We start from the raw sequence: 24,007 nt of genomic DNA, 5'->3' as shown, positions 1-24,007 counted from the left end.
TGTTAAAGCATATTGCAGTGCTTTATTTTAAACTTTAAATAATTCAGTGCAATGCAAAGGCACAAATTGCATCAGGACTGGGCAGGGCTACGCAGCCAAATGCTGATGGTGTGAACAAGCATTTACTGTCCTTTTATAAGAATACAGTGAATGCCCCAATTCATGTTCATGTAGGAAACCACAAAACCCTAATTATAGGCTGTTCTTGCTGACCTCCTACCAAAAATGCTAGTTACCTGGCTATACAGCTAAGCCTTTCACTTTTAAACACACGTGTTCTTATGGGAATATGTGGGCTGCCATTGCTAAGTCGCTAGCATTTGTATTATAATAGGTTTTCTTGTTGAGCGATTTGGAATACTACTACGTAAAATATTAGATTTTGTTAAATGTATATACTTGTACTTATAAATATATTTTCCTCCAAATTTGCATGAAGACCAATCGATATAGGAAAAGTGACAGAGTTTGAGACAATATAGTAAGTAATGCTTACAACGGTGATCTTTTAGGCCTTGTTTACACCTGTGTGTTTTGGGTGCAGTGGGTTAAAAATCCTGCTTGCAACTTTTTTGATGCGTTTTTGTGAAAACGCATGTTATATAGGGTTCAATAGTGTAAAATGCATCACTTAGATGTAAACCCGGCCTTGCTTACACAGTGTTCTCTTTTAAAAGCAGCAGCAGCATGGCTATACTGTGAGTATACGAGTGCTTAGAAAAAAGAAAAAAAACAAAAAACGTTATAAAGATTCAGCACTGTGCTTTAAAAATGTGCATTCTGCTCCGCTGGCTTCAGATGAGATTTCAGGCCCTTTGTTTATTGTGCTAGCTCATCCTGAAGCCCCTCCTAACTCTGGTATTCTTTTTTTCATTTACTGATTGTGTTGATGATTAGCTAAATTTTATATTTGCATATTTGCATGGCTGACCTGTTTTTCTAGTATGTTACCTTGACTCTGTGAATCATTGCACTTTGAATCAAACAGGTTGGTGTACGTGCCAAGTCAGTTTTTCAAGTTTCATTTAATACACCAGTAAGGGTTGTAGGGCTCAATTCACTATGCAGCATTTATATAGCATAGTATCGGAGGAACTACAAAGCATTTAGGCTGCATTCACATTGTGTTTTTTGAGTGCTTTTTCTTATTTTTTTTTTTTTTTTTGGGGGGGGGCTTTCTATGTGCATTTTTTTTTTTTTTTTTTTTTTAGCATTTTGTATGCTTTGTTGTTTTTTATTTTTTATATATATATTGGCAAATAAAGAAAAACACAAAAACCAAAAAGTGTAACCTCGCAAAATGTACATTGATTAACGCATGTAAGCTGCAGCATAAAATGTAAAGGATAACATACATGAAAAATAACTGTGCAAGTAATATGCCTTGCTAACTTAAAGTGGTTGTAAACCCACTTTTTTTACTTTTGCCTACAGGTAAGCCTATAGGCGCTGCATTCTGGGGCTTGTAGGCAGAGCGCGCAGCACGTCAGGGGACGTTTTTTTCCAGAGTGGAGAATGACGGCAGCGGCGGCCGCCGATTGGTTGTTACCGGCCCGCTCTGCATTCTGGTGATTGTAGGCAGCACAACAGGGACGAATGGAGCTTTGTGGATGGAGTGCTAATATCGCCCTTCCTTCTATTTTAGCACTGCTCAGCGCTCAGGAGTAGGCAATACAGAAATTTGGCTACAAGAAATGAGACAATGATCAGCAGCTGCAAAAAAAAAATGTAAACATCAAAACAAAGTAGCAACTATTGAAAGTCCCAAAGTCCAATATAATACTGCAGCAGCGCTATTTCCAAACAAACGTTTGAAAAACGAAACAAACTTCTATATTGATTATATAGAAGTTTGTTTCGTTTTTCAAACGTTTGTTTGGAAATGGCGCTGCTGCAGTATTATATTGGACTTTGGGACTTTCAATAGTTGCTACTTTGTTTTACTGTCTGTTTTGACGAATGGAGCTTTCTTGTGCTAGGCTAGAAGATGCAACGGAGCCTGGAGCGCTCCGCTGGTGGGCATTGATGAGGTGGCAGTGAATGACATTGGGCTGTACTGGTGGGCACTGATGTGGTGATGCACTGGTGGGCACTGATGTGGTGATGCACTGGTGGGCACTGATGTGGTGATGCACTGGTGGGCACTGATGTGGTAATGCACTGATGTGGTGGGCACTGGTGATATGCGCTGGTGGGCAATGATGGGATGCACTGGTGCATTGGTGGGCATTGATGAGGTGGCACTGATGGGCTGTACTGGTGGGCACTATCGTGGAACTTCTGGACACTGATAGGCTCCACTGGTGGGTACTGATGAGGTTGCACTGGTGGGCACTAATGGATACTGATAGGCTGCACTGATGAACTGCACCAGTGGTCACTGACAGGCTGCACCCCACCTCTCCACCCTAAACAATTATCTCCTCCCCACCTCTCCACCCTAGGTTTTTTGAGATGAAGGGAAAAAAAAGAAAGAAAATCTGCCTAAAATATCGGCCACACATATCGGCCACCCCGATTTCCAAATATCGGCATCGGCCAGAGAAAAACACATATCGGTCGACCTCTAGTTGCAATCAACTATCGTGAATCCTTTTAAAGTTCATACAGATAGTGTCAAAAGTCCAACATCCTTGAAATGACTTAAAAATGTGTCTAATGGAATCTGTGTGTAACTTCCCTCATTTGAAGGAACGCACCACCCTTGGATCTCTTCAAACGGGTCCTTTCATGGTCTCGGGAATGAAGAAAACAGAGCACCAGGCTTGCAAAGCATAAAATCCTTTTAGTTTTATTTATTGCATATAAAAACGCTAAAAGTGTACATGTCGATTGGTACAAACCCCATAATGCAATGCTGGAACGTGGTAATGTCACAGCCATCGGTTCTACCCTACACACGTTTCGCCATAAATGACGCCCAAAGACGGAATAGAGAAAAATGCACCAATTTGAGCTACAAGCTCCAGAACTTTTTTTGAGCTTCAGACGTTTTGCTTCAGGCAAAATAATTGATTTTGTTTTTCTCCAGACGTTTTGGAACTTTGAGCTTTAGGCTACAAAACGCTGAGGTGTGAATGGTGGATAGGATACCCATCTTAAAAAGTTTCTAATGGGTGTAATAAACACGCAAAAGGATGTCAAGTTGAATAAGCTTCTGAGTTACATTACATTAAGGGAGCACACCTGAACTGCCTGTATAGCCCCTTCCCATTGATCACCATCAAAAAGATCCAATATCTGTAGCCCTATAATTCTCTACTCTAAGATAGTGGCTGTCAAATTTAAAAAGGTTGTAAAGCTCCCATTTTCAAGTTGTGCCACAGTAAATATCTCCTAAACGTGCGCTGTTTAGGAGATATTTACTTTGTACTGTGCCAATTATGTCATTGGCGCAAGCGCTGTGAAGAAACGGGCCTTTGTGCTGTTTCTTAACTAGCGAGTGCCGTGACCGGCGGCTCCTGCTTACGACTCTGGCCAGTCACAGAGCCAGAGTCCGCGACCCCGGAAGGAAGAGAGCCTCCAGTGGGGACATTGCGGGCTCCGTTTGCAGGTAAGTGCAATGCATACTAGCACATTATGCTTTTACTTTGCAGGGAACAAAGAAGGAAGTAAAACCCATCAGGGTTTACTTACTCTTTAACTAGTAGCACGGCATAACATTTAGAAATTAACCCCTTAGTAGTGGTAGAGTTCTGCATCGTCTTGAAAATTGGAGTTGGGGATTGACGCCTATACAGTAGCTGCTTTACCCTGAGCCTTGACTGCATATTGTAGCTGCAGATAGTAGAAAAAATATTGTGACAGACCAAATTTGTTTTGCAAATGAGAAAAGGCCTTTAGGGAGCCATCAGCAATAATGTGATATAAGTGCGTGATTGTGACCTCCTTCCACATGGTATAACACCAGATTGGAGTGTACACAGTGAAAACTGAAACTTTCTGAAATTAATGCACAAGTGGGGAAAAGCTTATTGGATTTACTGAGCGCCTGCGCCTCTCATTCCCATCGAGATATCTACTGCTGAATAATTAAAGCGGGGGTTCACCCTAAAAACGATGTTCTAACATTACATCCAGCTCACTCTCTACATTGACAGTATGCCGTTTGTTTTTGTTTTTTTGCTGTACATACCTCGTACAGCTATTTTCTTCCCCGGCTTCCGGGTAGGGACTCCCGCGGGAGTGGGCGTTCCTATCCAGCAGGTGATTGGCGTGATGACAAAAACAGCCTCACCCCGTCGCATAAATAGGGTCACGAGTTGCTAAAAGAAGCCGAACGGCGAGTCGGCGCTATACGACCCGGAAGCCGGGGAAGAAAAAAGCTGTACGAGGTATGTACAGCAAAAAAAAAAACGGCATACTGTCAATGTAGAGAGTGAGCTGGATGTAATGTTAGAAAATCATTTTTAGGGTGAACCCCCGCTTTAAAGCAGTGGAGTCTAACAGAATAGGTTCAGTGACTGCAAGTTGCTCGAAGCAGTCCACTTAGTGCTGTTGTTGTGCATTAATTGCTACATATTACTGACACATGAGAGGGGATATGATTTAAATTTACAAATACCATACTGGTGACTAGGGATGAGATCTGGCGTGTTCGCACAGTCCACATGCAGAGCCCGCCAGGAAGTCTGCACGGCGCTGCACTAATCACAGGCAGGGAGACATTGTCCCAATGCTCGGCTGCAGGGATCAGGAAATGTTTCTTTGCCTGTGGTTAGCGCAGCGCCGTGCTGACTTCCTGGTGGGCTCTGCACGTGGACTGTGCTGGAGCTTATCACTACTGGTGACCCCCAAATAGGGATAAAACTTTTCTGAGGAAGGGAGTTTAATAAGACACGTGGCCACTCACTAAAATTGGAAGAAAAGAGGGTTAACCTTAAACTATCTAGAGGTTTTTTTTACTGTAAGAGTGTCAAGGATATGGAATTCCCTTCCACAGGCGGTGGTCTCAGCAGGGAGCATCAATAGTTTCAATAAAACTATTAGATAAGCACCTGAGCGACCACAACATACAATGTAATCCTGACATATAATCACACAGATAAAGTTGGACATGTGTCTTTTTTTCAAACTCGCCTATAACTATTGCCTCGTTTCCACTGAGCGGATCGGTTCGGTACGGTACGCTTTTTTGGGTGTTTCCATTATGAAAGCGTGCCATAAAAGCGAACCGTACCGGACCATTCTGGGTCCTGCTTCAGATGTGGGGCCATAGAGAATGGAACGGTTCCATTAGGGCGGACCTACAAATACATCTCACTGATTGGTGGACGTGCTAGGCTTTTTTTCTAAACCTTGCATGGTCCCGGATGGTCCGATTTGCAGTGGAAATGCTCTGCAGAATAGACCGGTCCCATTCTAACCGCTCCATTCTTTCTGACCCGAACCGATCCGTGCAGTGGAAACAAGGCATATGAGACATGCATGCTTACGTTGGACTGATGTATCTGGATTAAAAATCATACCTGGAGCCTTTTTTTTTTTTTCCCACACCTTTGCCAAGCTTATTCCTTTAATAATCAAAATAAGAATTTTTGAGCCCATCCTAACGACATAAACTCATCAAGCTTACATTTACTTAAGACGAGTCTTTAGATTGGGACAAGCAGACCTGTTCTCTTATAAGACAAAAGCAGGCAGGTTGGGTTAACAATTTGTCAGTTTTTCAATGTAGCAGAGAAAACTGAAGAATCTTTGAGAAGAGTGTGTTAGAGTATTTGTCACTTTCGTGTACATAATTGTTTTTTTTTTTTTTTTTTTTTTTTTCGATTTGTGGTTTATTCGTTGCATTTTCCTTTTTTTTTAAATAATGATGTGTACTTTTTTGTATCTTTCAGGAACCTGCAGGCAGCAATCGGAGCATATTATGACTTTGAGAGTCCAAATGTCAACATCCCTTGCATGTCTTTTGTAGAAGATGTAACCATTGGTGAAGGCGAGTCTGTTCCCCCAGACACCCAGTTTACGAAAACTTGGAGGGTTCAAAACACAGGTTAGCGTATGATTATTTGCCAAAAGTCTTTTATTTTTTCAGGTGCGGGTGCCAGGGCATTTATTGGAGTCCAGCGATGTCGTCACCTGCAGCTGATGTTTCCATCAGCTGTCGGGTGCTGCCACCGCCATTGAGGGTAAAGGTACCCGGCTTTTTGCCGGGAACCTTACTGCGCAATGTGTGAGACCCGGCGGCCGGAAGAGGGAGCTCCATGCTGACATCACGGGCCGTGGCCTGGGGAAAAGACAGGTATCCTGTCACACCCCGCCCCCTCCCCCAACCGGAAAGTTCCAATTGTGGCACTGGAGGGGAGAGGAATCCAATAAAAGGAAGTTCCACTTTTGGGTGGGACTCCGCTTTAAAGTCATACTAATAGTATTTTTTTTTTTTTTTTAACATGTTATACTCGCCTGCTCTGTGCATTGGTTTTGCACAGAGCAGCCCCATTCTCCAGCCCTATGAGCACCTCCAGCAGCTGTGGTATGCCATCATCGGCGTGACGGGGACATTGCAGATAAGGACTTGACTGAATATTCACTTTGTGAGATGTTATAACGTTTTAATAAATTGCCTATTGCTACACTACATGGCACTTCACTTTCTTTACTGGATTCTCGCACACAGTAGCGGTGGGGGAAATCAAATGCAATTCAGATAAGAATCGCACTGCATTCCTGTTCATATAGCATGCGATTCTTTGCAGTGCGATTTGCGCCCATTCATTTTGTATGGGTGCAAATTGACCGAAAGTATTGGTACTCGCCAATTAAAAATCTGGTATCTGTGCATCCCTATTTGCCAGTCCTTGGATGTTTTGGCTGCATTAGTTTTCTTGAGTTTCCCCCCCCCCCCCCCCCCTTTATTCAATTGTTGATCATGCTACTAACACCCTTCTTGTCCTATGATGACCGTGTTCCCTTATCCTGGTGTATATATGGGGGAACAATGCTGTTATGCTGGGACAGGAAGTATGTTAGGATTATGGAAGAACTCCCCTTCCTCCCTTCATCTCCATTATATAAAGGTGTTTAGTCCACACAGAGAGTTGGCAGAGCTGATTACATTTCTAACTGATAAAAGTCCAGTATAGGCAAACAATCGAAGAAAGTGCTGAGTAACCCAAATCCTGTGAAAGAAAACACTTTGCTGGTGGGTCATCTTGAAAGATTTGGGCCTCTCTGTGTTCCCCAGAATTTCGAAAGATGGTAACGTCACCCCCTGCTATGGAAGTAAAACCCCAATTCCAAAAAAAGTTGGGACACTGTAAAATCTTCAAAAAACAGAATGCAATGATTTTATTCACAGCAGAAAATAGAAAACATATCAAATGTTTAAACTGAGAAAATGTACTAATTTTAGGGATAAAATAAGGTAATTTTGAAATTAATGGCAGCAACATGTCTCCACTAAAGTTGAGACAGGGTCCTGTTTACCACAATGTAGCCTCCCCTCTTCTTTTAACACACTGTCATTTTCTGGGAACTGTGGAGACCATTTGCTGGAGATTTGGGGGAGGAATGTTGTCCCTCTCTTGCCTAATCTAGGATTCCAACTTCTCAAAAGTCTTGGGTTGTCTTTGTTGTATTTTTTGTTTTCTAGATGTGCCAAATATATTCAGTTGGTGAAAGGTCTGGACTGCAGGTAGGCCAGTTAAGTACCTGAACTCTTCTAGTACGAAACCATGCGGTTGTCATAGATGCAGTATAGCATTGTCCTGCTGTAATATACAAGGCCTTCCATGAAAAAATGCCTGACCTGGATAGGAGCTCTAAAGCCTGGATAGATGGTGCCTTTGCAGATGTGCAGGCTGCCCATTCCATGCGCTATAATGCACCCCTATACCAACAGAGATGCAGACCTTTGAACTAAGCGCTGATAACACGCCGGAAGGTCCCTCTCCTATTTAATCCAGGGAATGCACAGCACCCATGCTTGCAAAAAAGAATGTCGGATTTTGATTCATCTGACCACAGAACAGTTTTCCACTTTGCAACAGACCATTTTAAATGAGCAGTAGACTGTGATGTTTTTGCATCATGTTTAGATATGGCTTCTTCTTTGGATGATAGAGCTTTAAGGCCCCGTACACACGACCAAACATGTCTGCTGAAACTGGTCCGCGGGCCAGTTTCAGCAGACATGTTCGGTCGTGTGTAGGCCCGAGCGTGCAGGATTCCAGCAAACATTTGCCCGCCGGGCCTTTTCCCAGCGGGCAAATATTCCTGGACTTGTTTTAAAACAGTCCGCTGGAATCCTGCCTGCTCGGACATGTTCGGTCGTCTGAACAGACCTACCGTACATGTCCGAGCGCCCGCCCGCGTACGATGAAACCGGCGGACCGGTTTCATCGTACATGTTTGCCCGTGTGTACACGGCCTTACTTGCATTTTTGGATGGCATGGTGAACTGTGTTCAGACAGTGATTTCTGGAAGTATTCCTGAGCTCATGTTGTGATGTCCATCACAAAATCATGCCTGTTTTTTAATGCAATGCCGACTGAGGGCTCGAAGATCATGGGCTTCCAATATTGTGTTTTGGCCTTGTCTCTTGAGCACAGAGATCTCTCCAGATTCTTGGAATCTTTTGAGAATATGTACTGTTGATATGTTTCTCAACCTTTTTTTCAGTCAAGGCACCCTTTAAAAGTATGGACAGTCTCTCGAGGCAACATTCTAAAATGTAAAAAACTGTTCTAATAGTTTTACATAATGTAGCAACATCAACACACATAAGACACCCAACATTACAGGTGATTTATTCTTCCAAAGTAAATACACTTTTGCACACTGGTACTGACTAGTGATCATATGTTTTTCCTTTCCCTCAAGTGCTACTCAACAGTCAGCTTATGTGACCACAGTGCTGAGGCAGAGGCAGGTCAAACAAGGATGCCTTGGAGGCAACAGACCTTCTCCTTATCAACTGATGACATCATCGGTTGTTAGGATGCCAGTGTCTAGACAGTCGTAATGGTGCATAATGAAAACCTGTGGTTTTGTGTAACTAAGGCAGGCTTGATCCACCTGCTGCCTTGTATACAGTTTTTGATCAATTTTAGGCAATTTGCCAAGGCAACCCTGAAGAAACCTCAAGGTGCACCCTGGTTGAAAAAGGCTGCTGTGGGTGATAACATATTTAAAGTCTCTGTAATTTTAGAGTTAGGAATATCGTTCCAAAATTGTTCGACAATTTTTAGATGCAGCTTTTCACAGATTGCGGAACCTCGACCCGCATTTACTTCTGAGACACTCTGAGTATAAAAAGAGCATCTTAGAGAGTCAAACATGTTACTGACCTGTTGCCAATAACCTAATTGCAAAATGTTCTTCCAGCTCTTCCTTGTTAATACCAGTTACTTTGCCAGGCTTTTTTGCCCTGTCCCAACATTTGTGAGACATGTTTCTGCCATCAATTTCAAAATTATCTTTTTTTTTTCCCCCCTACGTTTTCTCAGTGTAAACATTTGAGATGTTTTCTATTGTAGATAAAATATGGGTTTGACATTTGCAAATTCTTGCATTCTGTTTTTATGTCGGGTGTTTTTTGTTTTTTTTACACAGCGTCCCAACTTTTTTGGAATTGAGGTTGTGTAAGGTGCATGTATCGTTTAACTTTATATACCCACATACAGATTTTCACTAACGGCATACAATTGTCATACACATACATTATATTAATAAATCTCACCATTGGAACACTACAGTTATTTACCACATGACAATATGGAGAGAACTACAGTAATGACTTTATGAGTCGTTTGTGTTTTATTTTTACTTGAATGACTGTTTTTAGTCATATCAAGCTGATGGGATAGTACAGTTGTCTTTTAATGCAAGGACTTCATAAAAAATTTGGGACGGTGTGCCAAACTATCTCACATTTTCATTTATTTTTTATTTATTTTTTAGTACCTAAAAGCTTTTGAGTATTTAGTTTGGGATACAGTTTGAAACCTGGTGAGGGAGTCCTTTTGTTGACATGCATATACATTTATAAACTAGCTTTTGCTACAATATTCACCTTCAGTTTAGAGATTTCCCCAGTAGTAGGTTTTTTTTTCTTCTGCTACAGCCTGATGGCTAACGTTAGTCAACCCACTTCCTCTGAGCCCAAGCTATTCTGGACCCTCCCCAGACTGTAAATGGAGAACCAGCACAGTGAGAATCTCATCTCTCTCACTCTGCTTTCTCTTCTCCTATCAACATGCTTCTTGTCAGCACATAAATAGAATGTTTGTTTCACTGTACGGGGTATGCAAGTGACTGACATTGGGTCAAATTTAGGTACTTGCACTGCTTGTGTTTAAAAAATACAGTTAATGATGTATTCCTGATTAATTTAATATCTGCCTATCTGTTCAGCTTTAAGTTTTTCACTTTTTTTTTTCTTCTCCTAGGATCTGAAGCATGGCCCCCGGGTGTATGTCTGCGGTATGTGGGAGGCGATCAGTTTGGCCATGTGAATATGGTATTGGTGCGTTCTTTAGACACGCAGGAAATTACAGATGTCAGTGTGCCAATGTGCAGCCCTAATCAGCCTGGCATGTACCAGGGTCAGTGGAGAATGTGTACGGCTACTGGCTTGTATTTCGGAGGTGAGAAAAAGAAACGCGTTTCCTTCATGTTACTCATTTCAACACTCAAAGCAAAACGCTACCCGACACTAACCATGTAGTTGTATGATACAGATAATACAGACCTCCTCCCCCAGTGTTAAGTGCTACCTATGTTGCTGATATTAGTTATGTCAGGGTTTGACAAATTTGCTTGGAATCTAGGAACCAGCTAAAAAAGTTAGGAGCCAGAAAACGCGCCCCGTCCCGCCAAGCTTGCGCGCAGAAGCGAGCGCATACGTGAGTAGCGCCCGCATATGTAAACGGTATTTAAACCACACACGTGAGGTATCGCCGCGATTGGCAGAGCGAGAGCAATAATTCTAGCCTTAGACCTCCTCTATAAGGCCTTTTTCAGACGTCCGCTCCGCCTGTACGTTATTACAAGTCCGTTAACGGACTTGTAATACATCCCTATGGGATCGCGTCCGTTAGCGGATGGAGCATCCGCTAGCGTCCGCGCCCGTCGGGATCCGGTTTTCGGACGGAAGAAACCCCTATTTTTCTTCCGTCCGTCTGCATCCGGTTCCCCATAGGGCAGAGCGGAGCTGAGACAGGGCGGTCCCTGCACTGTGTGCGGGGACCGCCCTATCCGCCGACAGCTCAGCGGGGATCCCCGCTGAGCCGACGGAGACACACGGAGCGGACCCAGAAACGGTCCGCTCCGTGTGAAAGAGCCCTTACTCAAAACGTGCACCCTTTAGAATTTTTTAAACGTCGCCTATGGAGATTTTAAAGGGTAAAAGTTTGTCACCATTCTACGAGCGGATGCAATTTTATAACGTGACATGTTGGGTATCGATTTACTCGGCGTAACATTATCTTTCACAATATAAAAAAAATTGGGCTAACTTTACTGTTTTATTTTAAAAAAATGTATTTTTTCACCAACAAAGTGCGCTAGTAAGACCGCTGCACAAATATGGTGTGACTGAAAGTATTGCAATGACAGCCATTTTATTCTCAAATGTTAGAATAAAAAATATATATAATGTTTGGGGGTTCTAATTAGAGGGAAGGAGATGGCAGTGAAAAACACACTAGAACTGCTGTTTTACTTGTAATGCCAACAGCCACCACAAGATGGCGCCAGATCACAGAAGGAAGCTTAGGCCTACAGAAAGCCGTGGCCTCAATTACTGGTGGGCCCACCGCGATCGGGAGGTGGGGGCACACGGAGAAACAGGATCGGCCGGTAAATGAGGCCGCGCCCTTCTGCAGGCCTAAGCGCCCGGATTTTATCGAGCCCCGGGTTAAGTGTTTGATTTTCCAAGCTCATTGATGGCTCCCCTTTATATAAGACCTTAGCATTAGTTCCTCTCCTTCCTTCCCCACCTTTTCCCTCTTTTCATCTAAACTAACCCCCCCCCCCCATACACCCCTCCCCACCTCCCCCTTTTTTGTCCTCTTGCTCCCTACATTCCCTCTTCTCCATTCCCTCACCCCTGCCATCCCTCTTTGACAATATACTGTTTGCAATCTAATATTCTGTGGGTTATTCTTCACTGGTTTCAGTTGTCATTGCTCTGAACTTCTGATTTTGTAGGTTGAAAAATCCCATAAAGTAAGTGTAGGTGATATTTATTTGGAAACAGACATTGATTTAAATGATGGTTGCCTTGGAGCTTTACTGTGAAGACCCGTAACTGTGAAGTTCCCCTTGCAGTTTCTAAACTTTGCTACTTGTGCTGCATCATGTCCGTTCTGCTTGAACGTGGGGTCCTCTAATATAAAATAAGGAGTTTCCTAAAATAGATCATCATTAAGACTGCCACATTTATTTTACTACTACATTTTGAATGATTGATTTATTTTGGACTTCCTTAGAGTTTCCCATCTTTATATATTTTTTTCAGATGTCATCTGGGTTATTCTGAGCGTGGAAGCTGGTGGCCTCCTGGGTGTTACCCAGCAACTCTCTTCTTTCGACACGGAGTTCAACACTCAGCCTCATCGCAACGTAAGTGGTGACTACAACCCTTTTGCATCACCGCAGAAGAATCGTTCCCCAGAAGGGGAAAACATGGGCACCTGGCCTGAAACAGAGACTCCTGAAAAAGAACAGAATGGACTATCTCAGACCTCTGTAAATATATGTGCAACGGATCGTCCAGCAAGCCATTCTGTAGCAACGTATAGAGAGGTGAGGTGCTGTAGTGTGCCACTGGATCAAAGAGAATTTAAAGGATCTCCTGTATGAAAGTGAAAAGGTATATGGTATATAGGGTAAAAATATATTAAACTGGCATTGACCGTATGATTGCCAGAGTTCCACTGTAGACAAGAATACGGTGTTAAAGTACATTTTATACATTTGCAGCCAAATTTGAGACAGATTTAAAACATGATCTGGTTTTGTTCCTGGAAATTTCAGAAAAGAGCATGTAAAAAGATGAGCATCAATTGTTACTTAGTATTTTTATGTGTATATGTATATACAGTTGTGCTAAAGAATTTGCATACCCTTGGAGAAGATATACAGCTGTGCCCAAAAGTCTTGAGAATGACACAAATATTAATTTTCACAAAGTCTGCTTCCTCAGTTTTTATGATGGCAATTTGCATATACTCCAGAATGTTATGAAGGGTGATCGGATGAATTGCAATTCATTGAAAGTCCTTCTTTGCCATTTAAATTAAGTTAAAGTGGATGTAAACCTGATTCATGAAATTTGACCCAAGCATATATAGCCGTAGTGTTTTCTTATCTCTTTCAAAAGCCCTAAGTCCCATGTCTTTCTGCTGCTACATTCTTCTGTTATGAGCATAACTTCTGACAAGTTCTCTGACAACAGAGATGAAACTAGCCTGAAACTTGTGTTGGAGTGGGTGCTATAAATGGCTCTGCACATTCCTTCCTTCCTCTGCCTATGTGGAGGGGGTGTGTGCCTTTCCTCCAATCAACTGTCAAACATTGTTTGCCAAGACTTCACTTCCAGTGCTTAACCGGAAGAAAAAACTCTAACCGGATGTGCACTTTTTAAAGAATGTAGCAAGGTGAAGACAGCAGATATAAATGTAAGACTTATGTACAGAGATTTGTTTCATCTCTGTGTATCATCTGAGGCTGTTCACTTCACTGGGAATATGTGAGTGTCTACATCCACTTTAATCCCATAAAAAACATTTCCACTGCATTTGTGAAGAAGGCTTCAGGGCGCCCAAGAAAGTCCAGCAAGCGCCAGGACTGTCTCCTACAGTTGATACAGCTGCGGGATCGGAGCACCGCCAGTGCAGAGCTTGCTCAGGAATGGCAGCAGGCAGGTGTGAGTGCCTCTGCACCCACAGTGAGGTGAAAACTTTTGAAAGATTGCCTGGATTCAAGAATTGCGGCAAATAAGCCACTTCTCTCCAGGAAAAACATCAAGGACAGACTGATATTCTGCAAAAGGTACAAGGACTGGACTGCTAAAGACTGGGGTAAATTTTTTCATTTTTCTGATTGTTTGGGGCATCTGGAAAAAACCTTGTCCGGAGAAGAAAAGGTGAGTGTTACCATCAGTTCTGTGTCATGCCAACAGTAAAGCATCCTGAGACAATTCATTTGTGAGGTTGCTTCTCAGCCAAGGGAGTTGGCTCACTCACAATTTTGCCCAACAAAAACATCCACCGAGAAAAACTTGATGGAGCACCTTGCCACAATGCGAAGTGATTTTGGGTCCATGGCCCGGAAACATCCCATAACTTGTGGTCAATCCTCAAGAGGTGGGTAAACAAAAACAACCCCACAAATTCTGAAATACTCCAAGCAATTCTTCAAGAATGGACGGCCATCAGTCGGGATATGCAAATATTGACTCTTTGCATAAACGTAATGTAATTGTCATGGGCGTCCGCTGAACTTTTTTCAGGGGGGGGGGCATAATTTTAAGGTCATCCATGCTGGGTCCTTTTTTGACTCGGGACACTGTGCCAGTTAGGAGGAGAATATCATATATTGCAATTTGCTGCTTGTAAAGTTTGACAGCTGAGCTATTTCTGGAAAAATATATATATGTGTGCGTGTAACAGTGTATGTGGCACTGCTGCTGTTACCTGTGGTTCTTTAGCGATTGATCATAGGCCCAGGGCAGGCACTGGCAGCGTATTCACTCTTGTCTCGGCCACTGCACGCCACACCACGCACCTGTGGGAGGAGCTGGTGCAACGCCGGCTGGATCGGCATAGGCATAGCAAGTGCAACATACATTTACACAGGCAGGCAGGCTGAGGCAGCCAATCACGGAATAGAACAGCCGGGATGTTAATCGGAGGCCCGAGCGGCAGAGCCAATCCGATGCTCGGGTCGGGGGTGAGGAGGGAGGGACAAATGTGTCTGTATGTATCGCAGTGAATAAGTTGGAACAGACTGTGAGCAGCCCCCAGGCCAGCAGCAGACTTAGAAAAAAAAAGTCCACGGCTGGCGCGAAGGCGGCCGCAGCGGCCATTGCAACACAGGGGGCAAGTCAAGTGTCTTCTCTTACGATTCCGGCGGGGGGAGCGGGGGGGTAAATTGCCTCCCCTTGCCCTATGGAGCGGACGCCCATGGTAATTGTCAATAAAAGCCTTTGACATTTTATGAAATGCTTGTAATTATACTTCAGTATACCATAGTAACATTTGACAAAAGGATCTAAAATCACTGAGGCAGCAGGCTTTGTGAAAATGTAATATTTGTCATTCTCAATTTTTGCCCACGGCTGTACAGTATGTACCACTTTCAAAGAGAGCATGAGTAGGCAGGCAAAACACATTTCTTTTAGGCCTCATGCACACTGCTGCTGTTAAACTCATGTTTTTGTGAGTTTAGGTGTTCTTTTTTTTCTGCCCTTAAACGCCCCTCTGTTATCCTGTACATGCACACATGGATGTTTTTAGCAGTTTATCAGCAGGGGAGTTTATAGGCTGTTCTCTAAATGCCCTAAAATCGTGTTCAAGAGCGGAAATTCTGACCACAAAAAATAACTCTAAACTCTCAAACTCTTGCACCTTTAGCACTTCAGTGCTTATTTATTTCAATGACCAGAATAAATAAAAATTCTGGCCAGTGAAAAGAATAAACTCCCAAACTCTTTTGAGCCCTTCCTGACCAGCTGCCACAGTTATACTGCGGCAGGATGGCTCCCCCGGGCGAGCTGTCGTAGCTGTACCGTCGGCTCTTTAAGACGCTCTAGCAGGTGGGCGCCTGCAACGTGTCCCCGGAGCCGATGCGTGTGCCCGGAGGGTGCGATGACCGACCGGCACCCACGATCGCTCGTGACAGAGCGTCAACCGGGATCTGTGTGTGTAAACGCACAGATCCCGGTTCTGTCAGGGGAGAGGTGACAGATCGTGTGTTCATACTAAGTATGAACAACGATCTGCCTCCTTCTCTAGTCAGCCACAGGTAACCCCTTTAATGCCAATGACATTTATACAGTAATCAGTGGCTATTTTTAGCAGAATGCTAATGGTGTGCCAGTATTTTCTAAAAACATGCTGCTCATCTTGCCATCAATTTTTTCAAGATTCCCCGTGCCTTTTTAGATGAAGTTGCACTGATACTGATACCAAACATTTGAGCGAGTATCGGTACTCGCCCAAATGCTCCTGATACCAAAACTGATACTTTGCAGCGTGATCTGCGTCAATACAAAATGAATAGGCACAAATGGCACTGCAAAGAATCACATGCGATTTGAACAGGAATGCGGTGTGATTCCTGTCCGAATAATGTCACATAATCACAAAGGGATTAAAGTGCCATCTAGTGGGCATTTTTAATTTTTTTTTATTTATTTTTTTAGAACTCACCATACATATCTGGCCATATATGCAAAATCGACATAGGTGTCCGGGTCCTGCCGATGGTAGCAAATCACGGCCGCTGGAGGTGTTTACAGGGCTGGAAGAGATGTAGAGGCAGTCGGCCCCCAAGCTAAGATCACTTCCACCCTCTACTTGTGGGGTCTTGGAATTTCTACTCCAGTCCTGTGAGCACCTCCAGTGGCCCTGATCTGCTACAATCATTGGAATGTAGATTTACTTCTTCTTTTTTTTTTTTTGCATGTGGCCAGATATGTACTGTGAGCTTTAATTTGGTTAAACTAACCTCTAGATGGTGCTTTAACAACTTGCCCACTGCCTAATGTACATGAACTGCGACAGGTCGGCCCTGTTGCATGAAATCGCATACCTGTACTTCATTTCGTGCAATGCCCACTAAAGGGCATGCATGCGCCGCCAGAGGCATGGTCACATGCTGATTGGACAGGGGGGGAGCCAATCCGTAGGTCCGGTAGACCCGATGTCCGCCAGCCACCTGTGAAGCAGAACGGCACTGATCTGTCTTCCCCCAGTCAGAACAAATCCCCCCCCCCCCCACACACAGTTGGCAAGCACCCCATAGGGACACATTTTAACTCTTTGATAGCCCCTTATGTTAACCCCTTCCCTGCCAGTGTCAGCACAGTAACAGTGCTGCATATTTTTTAGCACTGATCACTGTAATAACATCACTGGTCCTCAAAAAAGTGTCAGGTGTCGGCTTTTGTCGGCTGCAATGTCGCAGTCCTCCTAAAAATCGCTGATCCCCACCATTACTAGTATGGTTTTTATATCAAAAAGTAAAAAATATATTTTTATTTGTTTATATTTTATAGTGCAAAAAATAAAAATCAGAGCTCAAATACCACCATTTGGGTACAGCATCGCCCCCTTCATCAGAGCTTTGAGATGAAGGGGGTATGTTGGACCCTCGAATCCCGTTGGCTGCTCTTTCAATTTTCCACCTGACCATTATTGGAATGATAGTGGTGTGGCATTAAAATTTCCATTTTTGTTGCATTACCCGACAAGCCAAGGAGATTGTGGAGATCCTCTGGTGTGTAGAATCTGCCTGCCCAAGAGTCAGGTTACCTACATAAACATCAATACCGAAGGCTAAGATGGCAATACCAGTAAGATGGCTTTATGGCTCCAGCACTAGATTTTATATACAGTTGCATGTAGACTGCCCTAGGTAATGCCCATGTGGGATGTTGACCCTCCATGATTAGAAGAACTGAAATCTTATAAATTAAAGGGGTGAGCCAGGGAAAGTCAGGCTGGGGAGGGAAGCGCAGCTTCTAATTTACACTGCGAGACGTTGACTAAGAAAATATGCACGGAAATACATACAAAACAAAAAAAGTCTGAAAAAGTAGACGCTCAAGCAGGAGTATCGTGTGCAAGAGGCCTTAAAGGGGTTGTAAAGGTAAAAAAATGTTTTCCCTAAATAGCTTCCTTTACCTTAGTGCAGTCCTCCTTCACTTACCTCATCCTTTGATTTTGCTTTTAAATGTCCTTATTTCTTCTGAGAAATCCTCACTTCCTGTTCTTCTGTCTGTAACTCCACACAGTAATGCGAGGCTTTCTCCCTGGTGTGGAGAAAGCCTCTTGAGGGGGGAGGGGTGGGCAGGCAAGTCAGGACACTCTTTACTTTGCAGATAGAGAAAGGAGCTGTGTGTTAGTGAGCGTCCTGACACTCCTGCTCGCCCCCTTAAGAGGCTTTCTCCACACCAGGGAGGAAGCCTCGCATTACTGTGTGTAGTTACAGACAGAAGCACAGGAAGTGAGGATTTCTCAGAAGAAATAAGGACATTTAAAAGCAAAATGGAAGGATGAGGTAAGTGAAGGAGGACTGCACTACGGTAAAGGAAGCTTTTTAGGGGGGAAAAAAATTACCTTTACAACCCCTTTAATCACTGGCAAACATATTTGGTGTCCTCTTAGTCATAGAATATTTAGTAGAAACTCTGTTGTCTTGATTTGCCTGGTATGCTTCCAGAAGCCCACACATACAGTAATTAACCCAACTTACATTATCTCAATCATATACATTATAGGACACTGCCACTGATTCTTAAGCCTGGTACATGCTAACCGTTTTTTCTTGTTGAATTCTGCGGGTAAACTAAATTAAAACTGACAGGTCTAGTCGGCGCCGCTGTACTAACAATCTGACCTTAGTACAACAATCTCCCCCGCTGAGCTGTTGTGTTCTGACAATCTGTGTTCTGGAAACCCCTAGCCAGAACACTCCAGTCAGCACACTCAGCCATTGGCTGAGAGAGCTGATCATGTGGCAGACGGCTGATGGTTTTCCACCATGCTTGTCCAACAGAAGCCAGCCAATCCGGCTTCTGTGGGACTAACTGACATACAAACAGACCGAATGTTGGTTCTTTTTTATTGAACCAGCTGATATCTCTCGAAATTCGGTCTGTGCGTGTTTTGGGCCATGGGTTATATGCCACTAGGTGATTGGACAATGTCAAAACCTTTTGCTGGGACTGTGACCAAGTATAACCCCACCCACTCATTTTTGCTTGTTTCTTGGGTGATGAAAAAAAATCTTCTCCAGGAGAAGTGGTTCATTTACCACCAGATTTCCTTTACTTCTTCAACTGACACTTCTACCAAGATCTGACTGCTTATTGCCTTTTTGGCTCACTAACAGTTTCCAATTTTGGATACCCTCAGTGTATACTCTGGGAACCGTACCTGCGCCCCATGAAAGCAGAACCAGCATGGCAATGTTTGCTTTTGGCCCTGAATCCTGCCTTAGACGCTCTTCTTGGCACGTGATGCAATGAGTGTAGTTAGCCACAGGGTGTTGTACAGGTCTGAGATCGTGGCCCCATCCTATGGCGCCCAGATTCATAGCTATTCCCTCATTTTGGAGCAAGGAACATGTGGCGTAAGGATTAAAAATAGTTCATGTTGATTGAGAGGGTTTAGTTGTCCAATCCTCCTGCAGGTGGCAGTATAAGCCACAGTTTATGAACATCAAATACTGTGGATTATACTGCCACCTGCAGGAGGATTGGACAACTAAACCCTCTCAATCAACATTAACTATTTGTAATCAATGCACTCCACAAAAGGGATTTTAAATGACAATTTATTTTTATTTTTGTTCTGTTCAGAAAAGCCGGTAGGAACAAACTGCAACATAATGCAGAGAAAGAGAATGCAAACGAAAGAAAACTTAATGCTAACATTTGTATCGCAAATAGTCTGCATTATGTTGCTTTCCTTCCTACTTTAATTTTCATATATTTTATATTTTGCAGGTTGATTGAACTCGGCTTTATTTTGAGCCAAACACTGATGGTCCAATGCATCAATGACCTTAAAGCAGTATTAAACGCAAAAATGTAATATATTGCAGCTTATCGATCATTGGATGTGGTGGCTGCATTCGTTTTCTCTTTTAGGCTTTTCCCCACCTCTGTTCTCAACTGGTGACCTGGCCAGTAACACACCTCCTGTATTAGAGTGTCCACACTCTAAACAAAGGAACAATAGACCCTTAAGGGGAGTGTTAAATGTACTAGCAGATTTTAGTACATTAACAAACCGAAGCCAAACTCCAGCTAAAACTTTATAAGCAGTTACAGCAATATTTGTTTATTTTTTTTCCCTTAAAGCTGACCATTGTAAGCACCCCTGTCCGTGTTGAAGTGGAACTAAAGTGTGAGCAGGCAGGACATTCAATATCTCTTCTGCAATAAAAATCCACCAACCAGCTTGCTCTCGGCATTCTTTGGCATGTAAACCGAGCTGTCTTGGCTCAATGCCTGTGTGCTGGGATGACTGGCTCCTGTGTGTATGTATGCACACACGATTGATGTCATCCCACGCCAAGCTAATAAAGGACAGCCGAAGACCAGCACACAGAAGTAAATGGCAAGGGACGGGGACCATTGTAGTGAAAGTAAGTAGAGCTCCTTTTTTAGTTCTGCTTTTGGTTTGTCTTGAACTCCAACTGCTACATTTGCAAGACAGCATGTTCTGTTGAAAAACAGACTTACTGGTCGGATCACCAGGTGAGAGGGGAAAAAAAAAGAAGCACCCAGCACCTCTAAGAACTGGTAAGCTGCAATATAATAAGATTGCTTCTGGGTTTTCATACCACTTTAAATTAACCCCTTTCTGCCCAGCCACAGCACTGCTTTAATAGGATCTGTATGCCCAGGGGTGGGAATGATCAGCTGATCATGTGACTACTGTGATTGCCAGTCATGGTGGTCACATGACTGGGAGCCGGTTCCACCCACTCTTGACCATTAGTATGGACCAGGAGCTGTTTTTGACAGCTCAGTCACTGTGCTGGGGGCACGCAGTAAGCGCACTGTCAGCATAGAAAGCTCTGTCGCACATGAACGGGTTTGTGCAACGTGGTTGCCCACCCTTTTTGCCATTGCATAAATGTGTTATGTCGGCAACAACAGGAAATCCAAAAATAAAATGCAGTGTCAAAAAACGTTATTGATTGATGTGAACGTGTAAAACTTTCTTGCTCATGAGGGAAAATAAATTGATGGGAGGAATATGTAACAAGCTGTCGCTGAACTATCCTTCTAAGAATTAATGTCACCTGGCTGTCATAATATTCCTTTGGATTCGTAACTTAAAGTAAAAGATAACTCTAAAATAAAATTTCCCTCCCCTCAATACCCCCCCCCCCTTTTTCCCCCCTTATTTTTTTTTTGGTTTTTTCATGGTTTTGTTGCATTTCCGTAGAACTTTGCTCTGGTCACTATTCTAGCCAGAAATCTGTCCATACTAAATTTTAACCACTTAACCCCCGGACCATATTGCTGGTCAAAGACCTGGTAACCTCTGATGTCTCCTTGTCACTTTGCTTTTACATAGGGGGCTTTAAAAAAAAAAAAAAAGAATAATTAATAAAATGTAAAATTCTCCCAAGACCTCTCCCCACACGTGTATATGTATGCAAATGCATGTGTCAGTTGCACCACTTATATTGACTATTGCAAAGCACTCCAGAGTAAAAGCACTAACTCTAAGGCCACCATTCCCTGTTGACGCTAAACTGTGGAGCTGGAAAGATATTTTGAAAACCAAGCTGTGGACAGTTTTGGGTACCATATATTTTTTGCTATTTTGAGGGCCCACACAACTTTGAGAGTTGATTATTTATGTGACTCATTATTTCTTTCTTCTTTCTTCACAGGATTTATATAGAGCCAAATATAATAATGTGTTTGTGTGCACTAAAATGTGTTAGATTGTGTTTTTGCATTTGTACGAAGATACAGATTTGACAAACAGGAGCAGTTGGCAACTGCCACCATTTTATTCTCCAGGGTGTCTGCATTTGCAAAATGTGTATTTTTGGTTTAAACGCATTTTCATGTAAAAAAAAAAATGTATATATCCATTTTAGTATGTACATGCAAAACATCTCTGACCTCTCAATCTAGGCAGATCACTTTTGTGAAACTTCACATCTGACGCATTTCTGAAAACACTCAAATATATTACAAGCTTCTTACAGTGTCCAGTGTTTTTTGTTTAGCCAGTAGAAGGCACAAGGTGGAGGAGATTAGGGGTTACAACACTCATCTGGCACATTTTCATGCATTAAAGCCTGTGGTGTCCAATCTGCCGAAAAGAAGCTTGTATACTTTCTTGAGCGACAGAATGCTCAGATGTGAACAGGGGCAATTGAAATGAATGGGAATTGCTGTGTTGGTCATTTTAGAGCTGCAAGCAGAAAATTGCTCAGGTCTGAATAGGGCCTTAGCCACTGCCTTTTTTTTTTTTTTTTTTTTTTTTTTTTTTAATGAATGGCAGTTTAGAAATAAAACTATACAATGGCTTGTAATTGTCACATCAAAAATATATTCATGCAGACTTACATAGTTACTGTAAAGTCCTCTTAATATATGTTCTTATAAATGTTTCTTTTTTTTTTCTCTCCAGAGTATGCATGGGCCTTATCCCTTTGGAGAATCCTAAAAGCAGCTTTATTCTTGTCCCATGCCTTGTGTGCTTTTCCCACTCCATGAAATAGGACATCTTCTGCAAGTTACCTACTGAAGATCACTTGGGGAATAATGGTGTTGGTGACCCTGATAATTATACTCCGGGTGCTGCCTTTTCTTGCTCCTTTTTAAGAGATGTTTCCATTTTTTCATTTTTTTTTTCCACAACCTTTACACGCCAGCTAAGAATAGACAGCAAGAACATGGATACAAATGTTAATATGTAGAATTTGTGTTTTTTCACTTAAAAGCCATGCTTTCCAATTTGATATGAAGCTGCAAATCGTTTCATGTTTAAAAACCTAAACCACAATCTTGTGCGATTTTTCAAATGCAGCCTAAAATCCAAATTTAGATAAAAAGTTGCTAAAATGTTATTTCTCTTTAATTGCTAGAGTGCTTGGTTTAGTTTTCTGATTACTCTTTAAATCAATGGCAGCCGTTTTTTGCAGAAGTAAATGTTATCAGAGTTTTTTTTCCTTTTTGTAGGGGGAGGTTGCAAAGATGTATTCTGCTTATGCTTTGTTAAAAAAAATACCCATAATGTTTAGTAGATTTCCAGCTTACAAATAGTGTTCCATGATACTATAGGTAAGGTTCTGGCCCAAGCTTTTCTTTTCTGGAGGAGTTGCCTGTGAAAAAATAGTTAGGTTTATACGTGTTCAATCAAGGCAAGGCATATCTGCTAACCTGCTTAAATAGGCTATACCATTTTAGGGAGAGTGTTTTTCTTGTCTTAATATTCAAAGCAACTAGAGTAGGTGTTATCATTCTAAAGCATTCGAGTGATACGAAAGAAAAAAAGTAAAAGGCAATAGCACAAGATAAAGAATCCTGGTATAAATGGCTGCATGTGCCTACATACAGATAATAAACATATACTGCTGAAAGTATATATGTTGTAGTTGATTAGAAAATATTTAAAACTGCTTATTAATTGGTAATTATGAATGAAAAAAAAAAACCACACGAATCCCACCATTCCTACTTTCTTCCGTGTACAGTGTAATTGTTCTATGTCATAGCTAATGGGGAAAGGGGGGGGAGGGAACAGTAATTACTCTAGGAAGATGGCAGTGCCATGGCTAATTTGGCTGCTGATTTGGAATTGATATTTTAAATGCTTACAATTATGGATTCTTGGAAGGAGGTTGAATAAGTTAACTTTCACGATTAGGTTTGTATACTTTCTGCTGCATGCGTTTATTACAGTTACCTATGTATACAGAGGTTTCTTTTGTCGCCCGATGGTGGCAGCTGCCTTTGACTATTAAGTGTAGAAAACTGGAAAGCCCACTTCTGCACTTTCTTCATCTTATTGGGGCTCAGGAAGAGCAACGTCCGATAATACAGGTAAAAATCAGGCAGTTAGGGGTGCCATTGCAGCTAGTGATTGCAGATCAGTATCTTGCGCCTGTTTTTTTGAGGAGGTTGCGGGAGAGACAACTCCTTCTATTAGTTAAAGTGTACGTCTAAATATTCCATAAAAATTGTTTGTTATAGCAGTTTGATAAGTGTAAAAAATACCTGTTCATTTTGCCAGACATCTTCTTAGCTGATCTTTCTGTGCTCGCTGCCTGCACATAAAGAGGGGTTATGGAGAT

The 24,007-nt window shown here is 42.5% G+C and overlaps 1 protein-coding gene across 2 annotated transcripts in view; it reads left to right on the top strand.

Annotated features, from left to right (window-relative positions):
• Positions 1–23,367, top strand: part of ILRUN (inflammation and lipid regulator with UBA-like and NBR1-like domains) — a 44,424-nt gene extending 21,057 nt beyond the window's left edge. The window contains exons 2-5 of one of the 2 annotated variants that reach the window (XM_040337777.1): positions 5,841–5,995; positions 10,393–10,590; positions 12,465–12,818; positions 22,342–23,367. In XM_040337777.1, coding sequence (XP_040193711.1) covers positions 5,841–5,995; positions 10,393–10,590; positions 12,465–12,808 — 697 coding nt within the window. In that variant the 3' untranslated portion in view covers positions 12,809–12,818; positions 22,342–23,367. The remainder of the gene's footprint in view (positions 1–5,840; positions 5,996–10,392; positions 10,591–12,464; positions 12,819–22,341) is intronic. The other variant, XM_040337778.1, reaches the window with a different exon arrangement.
• Positions 23,368–24,007: the final 640 nt, after the last annotated feature.

Source organism: Rana temporaria, chromosome 2 (assembly GCF_905171775.1).
Source record: "Rana temporaria chromosome 2, aRanTem1.1, whole genome shotgun sequence".
Taxonomy (NCBI): Eukaryota; Metazoa; Chordata; class Amphibia; order Anura; family Ranidae; genus Rana; species Rana temporaria.
Note: the sequence above shows the minus strand (reverse complement) of the source record. Positions and strands in the feature narration are given on the sequence as shown.